Consider the following 8,679-nt stretch of genomic DNA (forward strand, 5'->3'; position numbering starts at 1 on the left):
TTCCCTTACGTCTTTACAGTCGCGCAAATGTATCCTAATATAAATAGAAATCATCTAAGCGTATATAGCTTGCTCCTTGGCAGAAATTGAAATAAAAAAAGCTCTAAGGATATTTTAAAATATATTTTTATCAACGGAAATCACGACAAACAGATTACTCGGTATCGGGAGGTGTAGTTCCAGAGCACACTGCGACAAAATCCCTCAACAGGAAGTGCTTCTTTTTATTTCCGGGTAAAGTTGTGTTTACAAATTTAACAGCAAGCCATCGCGTCAAACAAACAGTCTCTATTGTGTACCTGCGCCACATTTCGAGGGGTTTGCGGCAAATGGCATCTCAGATTCCTGTCCATGGTGCAGCCTCTCCAGCAGCAGGGAAAAGCCAGCATTCAGCCGCTGCAGCGGCAGCACTGCGAGGGAAGAAGCGATCCTCCAGCCCAGCAGCCTCTGCCATACAGCAGACTACAAACACTAACAACAAGAAGAAGAAAGGGCAGTTCATACCTGCCCCAACACAAGTACAGGTATAAGACAGCTGTTTCTAAAAAAGGCTGTGCATTCTTTGAGAATGTAACTATGCAGTAGAAATAATCAATTAATTTAAAAATACTAAACAGTCCGTAAGTAAGTTCTACTAGCCTGGTTTCCAGCCCATATAGACCCCATACACTCCACTGAGCGCACTGATTCTGGAGGCTCAGAGTCTGACAATCAGGCTATTGAAGTTCTGGACGCACGGTGTTCAAGTTTTTGTCTTAAGTTCAGACCGCGTCAACTGTCGCCGTAGAGACGAGAAATGTTGTTCACAGCGACAGAATGCGTAGCTGTCCGCGTCAATGCCTTTTATTTGATCACAATGTGAGTCCGTCTGACATTGTGATCAAATAAAAGGCAAGGCGTAGTTGTTATATGTCACGTACATTTATGCAACCCATGTAATGCGTCAAAATAAACGCATTGATGAATAATTAATGAATAAATAATACATAAAAGTTTGTTTCTGACGGGATTCGAACTCCTCCCGTTCTCAGCATAAGTTTGCCAGTCTGGAGCGCAGTCCGATGCGCCATTCTATTCACGATGTTTTGTGTTTTGTAAATTGTAAACACAATCAAATCACCACACTGATTTATTTCTAACATGGCTGTTTGTTATAGATTTGTTTCTCTAATCTCTCGCCATCTATTATTGTCTCCACCAGGCCGAAAACGGACACACACGCACTCCGTCCGTGAGTTTGTCCGTCTGTGTACAGCTAATCTCTGGCACCGATATTACCCTACCAAGCTGTTGTGACTGTGTATGAATCTTCCAGACGCTACTGTCCTACTGAGTGTAAAATTAATTAAATGTGTTGTTTTTTCCCTTATTACTGTGGGAGAGTGAATCATCCAATGATTCCAATCCACTAAGCAACTAACATGTAAAAATATACATGTATATTTAATTGTAAATGTAACATGTAAATACATGTGTATATATATATTTTTTTTTCCCCTCCTTCTGTAGATGGTGGCAGTAGAGATGGTGGCTGAGTTGAAATCAGTAGGAATGGTGGAGAGTGGCCCTGCTACCACAGACTCCAGTGCAAAGCCTCTACCATTCAAAGACCCCAGCTTTATGGTGAATGACTTGTCTTCCACTTTATCTCCACTCCATATGTTGCTGGGGCAACCTTTAAAATCACCCATGGATGCTGATTCAGAACTGTATACCTGTGATAAAGGTACCGTTACATGTTTTTCCATCCCCTAAACGAATGTATCAATCTCTGCAGCACTCTGGCATTGGTGGAGCAGCAGCAGGGAAAAAGAACAGAACCTGGAAGAACCTGAAACAGATCCTGGCGTTGGAACGAACTTTGCCATGGAAGGTCAATGATCCCAACTGTGAGTTTGTTTGTCTTTTATTATAATAATAAAATATAATAATTAGGCTAAACTTAGTTTTGGATATTACACTATCCTGTGGTGAATTTAAAAATAATGTTGAATTATCAAGGGGTATTTTAGCTTACTATATTTGCTATTGCAATGATCAATGGTGAAAATGATCACTATGACTATTATTCATATTCACATGACCTTAATTTGTTCACAGACTACAGTATTGATGCACCTCCCTCCTTGAAGCCAGCCAAGAAATACTCTGACATATCAGGGCTCCCTGTGAGTAACTTCTTCACTGAAGGGCACATTTTGTAGCCTAACAGTTAATGTGTTGGTCTAACACATACCAAAATATCTCTCTCGTATTTCTTCAGGCAAACTACACAGACCCACAGACCAAACTACGTTTTACATCCTCAGAAGAGTTCTCCTACATACGCCTCCTCCCTACTGACGTTGTTACAGGCTACTTGGCACTCCGAAAGGCAACTTGTATCGTACCCTGACATGTCCTAAAATATGTTGACGATACACCGCTGAAATAACCTGATGTCTTTGTGAATTACCAGCAGCTTACCCACAAGACAAAAGACACTCGTTAGAGAAAAGACAGTTCAACAATGTGAGACTGAAGAATTAATGAATTCAGAGAATATTGGATATTGTTTAGCATTACACACACACATAGATTTTCGGAACTCTCCAACAACACATTTTGATCTAAAGTGCTAAATGGCATTTGATTCTGTATACCATATGTATTGTTTCCTTCAACTGTCAAATGATCACACGCACACACACACACACGTAGCATGTATGCCCCCCTGTGGTAGATTGTATGGTTTCAGTAGTCAATTTGTCTCATTTATCCTGGCTACTCTTATGTAAATTTGCTGGTAAAACAAATGTGTGAAGGGTGTGCTCAAAGTGCTTGTGTGGTGGTGACACAACAGTGTGCCTTTATTTATACATAGGGTGTGAACTGTAATTTAAGAATGGTAATGACTTCTATGTATACACTGTGCAGACAGGGCTCCATAGCTCAGGGGTTAGAGCACTGGTCTTGTAAACCAGGGGTCGTGAGTTCAAATCTCACTGGGGCCTGTTAATTTGTTTTAAAGGCTGTCACCTGATACCTGTATTGGCATGGCATGCACAAAGTATCACTTTGGTTTTCACTGTTGATGAGACTTGCCCAAAATGATGTAGTCTTGGTCCCCATGTTTTCTTACTATGACTGTGATGACAGTTGTAAATAAGGAAGCACTTAGCGCGGTGTCAGTAATATGATAAACACCCTCCTGCGAGTGTAATATTGCGATTATACAACAGTTACCATCTAAATGTATTCATATTGCAGAACATTTCTCTCTAAAAATAACCTGAGTGTTATCGCTCTGTCTAACAGAGAGACAGACAGACCAGCCCTGTTTACTCAGGGTTCACCGTGAGCCACATTAGACAACTTTTCTCAAACAGGACACAGAAACAAAACATACTAAATGTACTTACAGAAAAGTTGTTCTGTAAGTAATGTGCATTGCATAGTATGAATAACATGAACATTACAGTGTGCAGCCAGTGCCCATATTCATCAAGCATCTCAGAATCAACCCTAGTAGGTTTTGTGAAATTAACAATTAACATTTTTCTTGGAGCAAAAGAACCAAAATAGAGTTCTACCTTTGATGGTTCATATAATGGCTGCCTACCAACAAGGGGAGAGGCATGCCAGCAGCACCTTCAGTATTGTGAGCCAACTCTGTCCCCACACTGTTGGAACTAAAACAAATGTATTTGCCTGAAGACATTTTCATGTCTTTGTAACTAAATAAGGCTATGGGTATGTGACAAACAAATTATCAGATGCCTTCGTTAATCTTGCTCAGTGATGAATGCCATACTCTTCTATTTATATCAAAACCCATAGCCGTGATATAATCGTGATATACCACGGCCTCTTGTGCAGGCTATTATTGCCAAATACACTATATATATAGTGTTATATATTCATAATCTGTCCAGAATTCTGCCCCAGAGAGTAATTTGGTCATCTCAATTTTGAAGTGTCACAAAAAAAACAGTTGATTTAGTGGAAAATATTGGGTAGTTGCACACTATAGAGTATAGACTATAGAGTGATGGGTGAGTGAGTGCCATCACACAAGCAATTGTACTGGCAGACAAGCTATGAAGTTGACAGTTAATGTACTAATCAAAACCAATATTGTGAGTTATATTTATTAAAGTAAATAAAATGATCACAGCGTTTGACCGTGTTGTTCACATTGCTAAATGTTAACTTGTACCTACACAGAGAGTTGTGGACTTGAGACTTTGACTAAAGTCACGAAAATGTGACAAAAAGGTGACATGACTTACAATAATAACGCTAAGTATAAACACTACTCGTTTCCATGTTTCAATACTCCTGATTATATCCTGAAAAGTGGAAAATGCATTTTCTGTTTAATAAAGAGCTGGAGAGACATGGAGACTAGGCTGTTACTGAACAAAAACTCTATAGCAATGAGTACTATCAGAATATAGAACTATTTAACACATATATTAACCAAATAAACTAATTTATCCTACCTTTAAGAACATTAATGAATTCTCAGGTAATACTTACCCTAACATGTTTATAATTACCATTTTTCAAACTTTTTAAATTCCCTAATTCATTTAGTTGTGATATAATTTTACTTGCTGGGTTTTATTATCTGTGAATCACGTTATCTGGGAGAAACTGGGAAACAAGCATTTTAAAGTTATTCATAGGACACTGTTTCCATCAAAACATATTTATTTAAACCAATCATCCAAGAGTGGTATGATTCCATATAGCATTCATTGACAGTAAGCGCGCTTATCTAGTAGTAGTGCCGATATACGACAGCCTTTAAAAGACTTTGACAGGCCCCAGTGAGATTTGAACTCACGACCCCTGGTTTACAAGACCAGTGCTCTAACCCCTGAGCTATGGAGCCTTGTATATATACATGTACTGTAAGTCATCAACATTTTTAAATTACAGTTCACACATGCATAAATAAAGACGTTATCACACAAGCACTTTGAGCACACCCTGACCTTTGTTATATTTGTTTTAACCACTTACGATTAGTACAGATCAGTTGCAAAGTACATGGGCTCTGTTTTTGAGTGGTGCAACCACTATACACACCTATGTGTGTCCCTGGGTCTCTGGGTCTGTCCCTGCCTGGCTGGATCTGTCCGAGCACGAAAATAGCTTTTGGTTGGTTTTCACAACCAAGTGTCACTGTTGCGCAGCCTAACACACGCGTGCGCAACTGCACACACACACACACACACACACACACACACACACACACACACACACACACACACACACACACACACACACACACACACACACACACACATGGAGTTGCACCACTCACTTCACACGGGTGTGATTGTTTTGTTACTGTACAACTAATGTCCTCACCAAAAATAGCAGATCTACAGGCTCACAACTCAATGCAACAGTGTGGTGTGAGCTTTTAGACCGGAGAACGTTCCCCCCAGAATAGGGATGCTTCATCTCTATTAACAGTACTAGCATGGCTAATCACTTGTGAACCAAACCAAATCTATTGAAGAGAAAATAGACTGACTATTTTGTAATTTAAGACAATATTTAACCATTTATGTACTTTTCATGGTTCCTATCTGGTAGAACAAAGTCTGTTACTTATCAGTGAATATGAGATGTAGGCTACAGTTGTAACTTGTATGTCCTAATGATAACTGAACTCTCCACGCTTCACATGGCCAGCTAATAACTATTGACACTATCATCAGATAAGTTGAAAGTTTAGATTCAGGCCTAATGTCCAATGACCAGTTGGGTTGGTAATGCAAACAGATAAGAGAAAGTCCATACAATTGCACTGATAAAGAGACAAGCTTTAACACAGACAATTCAGCAATATGTTATTCATGCAAACAAAACTGAATTATGAGCATACAGTGGCAGTATATGCTACATTCAGGGTAGTATGATAAGTCCAGTCAGATCTGTAAAATCTTCAGAAAGTATCACTGAAGTCTTATCATAATAGGTTTGTGAGGTAGGCCTATGTTTTTTTGTTTTTTTTTGCATGTTCTGCATTTTCAGTGCAGACATGCACGTCTGTGTTTTGCCTTTTGGGTCATACTAATTATGGCACACAAATATAATGAGAAACAACAAGCAGTGGTGTGCTGTAGAAGCAATATTAGACATGTATACACTAATTCATAGGCAGGTGCGAAAACATAACCTCCACCCCCCTGGCCGTTTGACAGACACAATGTATGCTGTGAGAAGGGCTTCTCTTGCACAATAGAGTGGGAGATACTCCTGCCATGGTGACTTCACAAGTACAGAGTGGTTTAATTCCGGTCTTCTGAAACCATGCAGACATACTCAGACCTGAGAACTAGAGAACGGACAGCCCCGCCCCCACCTATTAGTTTCAATGAAGCCACTCACCCAGCTCATGAAGCACCAGTACACTCTTCTTCTGGCATTGGCACCAACGTTAGAGTCAATAGAGCAGATGCGGCCTAAACTGCTTGTGCTTATAGCCATGCATGTGCGTGTGTAGCCCCCAGCCAAGACCCAGCCCGCAACAGCCCATCGGGCTCAGCCCTATTGGCACGCGACAGGTTGCGCGTTGGTCTGGCGAGTGGGAGGCCTGGGCTCAATCCCCGCTTTCCACGCAATGCTACACTTAATGGTTTGAACCAATTGTTAATTTAATAATTTGTAGAGTGTGTTTTGACAACTGTGTTTTCTTTGAATGATCCCTAGGGGCCACACACATTGATCTGACCAGATAGATAAGCTGAGCAGACTGACTGACAGAAAAATCTAAAAAAATAAATAGGTAATGCTGCATGACTTTGGCAATTCTGTTTTCTCAAACCTGTTCAGCTGCACTAGTCCAGCTGCTCAACAGAATCAGACTGTAGCTGCAAGCATCTCCTATAGGAGTGATTATGTGTACCTGTATGTAGAATTTGTAGAAAGATGAGGGGAAAAGAGCCTAATTATGGAAATGGTGAAAAAATGAACATTTTGTAAGCAGTTCAGGTCTCGGTCAACATATTTATCCCTATCCAGCGTTATACACAGATTTATAGTTGCGTGGCTGTGTTGCAAACTAAGCATCGAAAATATCAGACAAGCTCACAATGCATTGCAGCACGATGCATTGTAAGCTTTATATCTAATATCTTCGGAGCCAAGTCTAAATCTGGCATTTTTCATACACTTAGTGCCATTTGTCCCTGCAGTGCCATTTTGTCCCCGCTCCGGAGTTCAGTGAAGCTGCTGATGGCAGTATAGTATATCTATGAGAAGCAGACCAGTGTTTTCCCTTCTGCTGTGGCAACACAACCTCAATGTAGTGATTAATGAACAGCGCCAAAGCTTTCTGCTACCCAAGCACATGGCCAATAGACTGTGTGCGCGTGTACAGTAGGTGTGCAAACACGAGTGTGCGTGCCTGCTCCATTATGTACATCTATGCGGAAATGAGGCTTAACCTTTCTTACATAGCCGAGAGACGAGTCCATACAAATGTGTCACTAACAGAAAACGATCAGCATTTTGACATTTTTGTATGAAGAAGCATGATTTTTGTGGTTTGGGTGAGGGTTAGCTTTGCAGGTAAGGGCCGGGCTACACTGGGGATGGAATTGGCGTGGAATTGCTCCACTCCGTGGGTTATGTCCAAAACATCCAAACAAACACCTACAGCTTCTGTTTTATAGTAGGTGAGAGGGTGCAGGGCCTGCAGGCGGTGAGGCACACTTTCGCGTCAAGAAAACGCCTAGAACAGGCATCTCTTCCGGGTTTTTAAACAGTTGGTGGATGGAAATGACACTAGCCAAGTTGGGGTCGGGACGTCACATAGGGTCGCGGAACACTGACGTTGGGGTCGCAAAATTATTTTGGGTCATCAAAAATGCTTACACACCTGAATAGAATTCAACAGAATGAGTGAAATGTGCACAAAACGTGCACGTTTATGGGCATAAAATTACCTCTGGGGTTAGGTTGGGGTCACGAGTCAACGGCAGCATTATTTTGGGGTTGGCCGGGGGCTGAAAGGTTTGTGGCCTAGGGGCAACCGCCTAGAAACCCTCCTGTGTGTATTAAGAACTCAAGTTTTACTATTGTTATTGTGACTGGCTACCTCATGCAGTGAGAGTACATGCTATGTATAGCCTACTGTATAGGGCACAAACTACTCTCAAATCCATAATGGTAATGATAATTCGCATGGTAGGGCCCTTGAAAACCCATGTGTTATTGCTATCTCAAATCTCTCTGTCTCCCCCTGTGTGTCTCTGTCTGTGTGCGTCTGTTCCTGGTTTTAAATGCCTGTGCTGATGTCTGTGCTTTTGTCTATGCTGGTTTAAAAGACTGTGCTAAGCAGTAAGCAGACAACATGAGCTGGCTGCTTCTGGCTGAATCGTCATTTTCTTCAGCCACCCATATAGTGTCCACCTGTTGTTGCAGTTACAAGTTTCCACCACACAGTTGCGCCAGAGCCCTCCATTGAGGTTCACATTGCCATATAGTGGTTCAACCAAGGCAAGTGTGGGAGGCAGATTACAGAGCAAAGAGATTACAAAATCAGACAGTTTTGGAACTAACATAATATTATTTAACAATATTTTGAAAGTAATATGGCACTTCACCTTTACAAATAATAACATTATTGCGAACGCAGTGAGCACTTACTATAAGACCTAGCAGATCATGTCTGTC

The 8,679-nt window shown here is 41.0% G+C and overlaps 1 protein-coding gene across 1 annotated transcript; it reads left to right on the forward strand.

The window, feature by feature from the left end:
- The first annotated feature begins 242 nt into the window (after positions 1-242).
- Positions 243-4,307, forward strand: ino80c (INO80 complex subunit C). Its single transcript, XM_080767376.1, has 5 exons — positions 243-524; positions 1,510-1,623; positions 1,778-1,889; positions 2,101-2,168; positions 2,264-4,307. Exons 1-5 carry the CDS (start codon positions 330-332, stop codon positions 2,393-2,395), a joined length of 621 nt encoding a protein of 206 aa, XP_080623502.1. The 5' UTR covers positions 243-329; the 3' UTR covers positions 2,396-4,307.
- Positions 4,308-8,679: the final 4,372 nt, after the last annotated feature.

Source organism: Protomyctophum bolini (assembly GCF_963924005.1).
Source record: "Protomyctophum bolini genome assembly, chromosome: 7".
Classification (NCBI taxonomy): Eukaryota; Metazoa; Chordata; class Actinopteri; order Myctophiformes; family Myctophidae; genus Protomyctophum; species Protomyctophum bolini.

What these genes read in the sequence shown, in the direction of transcription:
- ino80c (XM_080767376.1), top strand. Translation starts at nt 330, where the DNA reads ATGGCATCTCAGATTCCTGTCCATGGTGCAGCCTCTCCAGCAGCAGGG. An exon ending in CTGCCCCAACACAAGTACAG is followed by an intron (nt 525 to 1,509) that starts GTATAAGACAGC and finishes CTCCTTCTGTAG; the next exon opens with ATGGTGGCAGTAGAGATGGT. An exon ending in CTGACATATCAGGGCTCCCT is followed by an intron (nt 2,169 to 2,263) that starts GTGAGTAACTTC and finishes GTATTTCTTCAG; the next exon opens with GCAAACTACACAGACCCACA.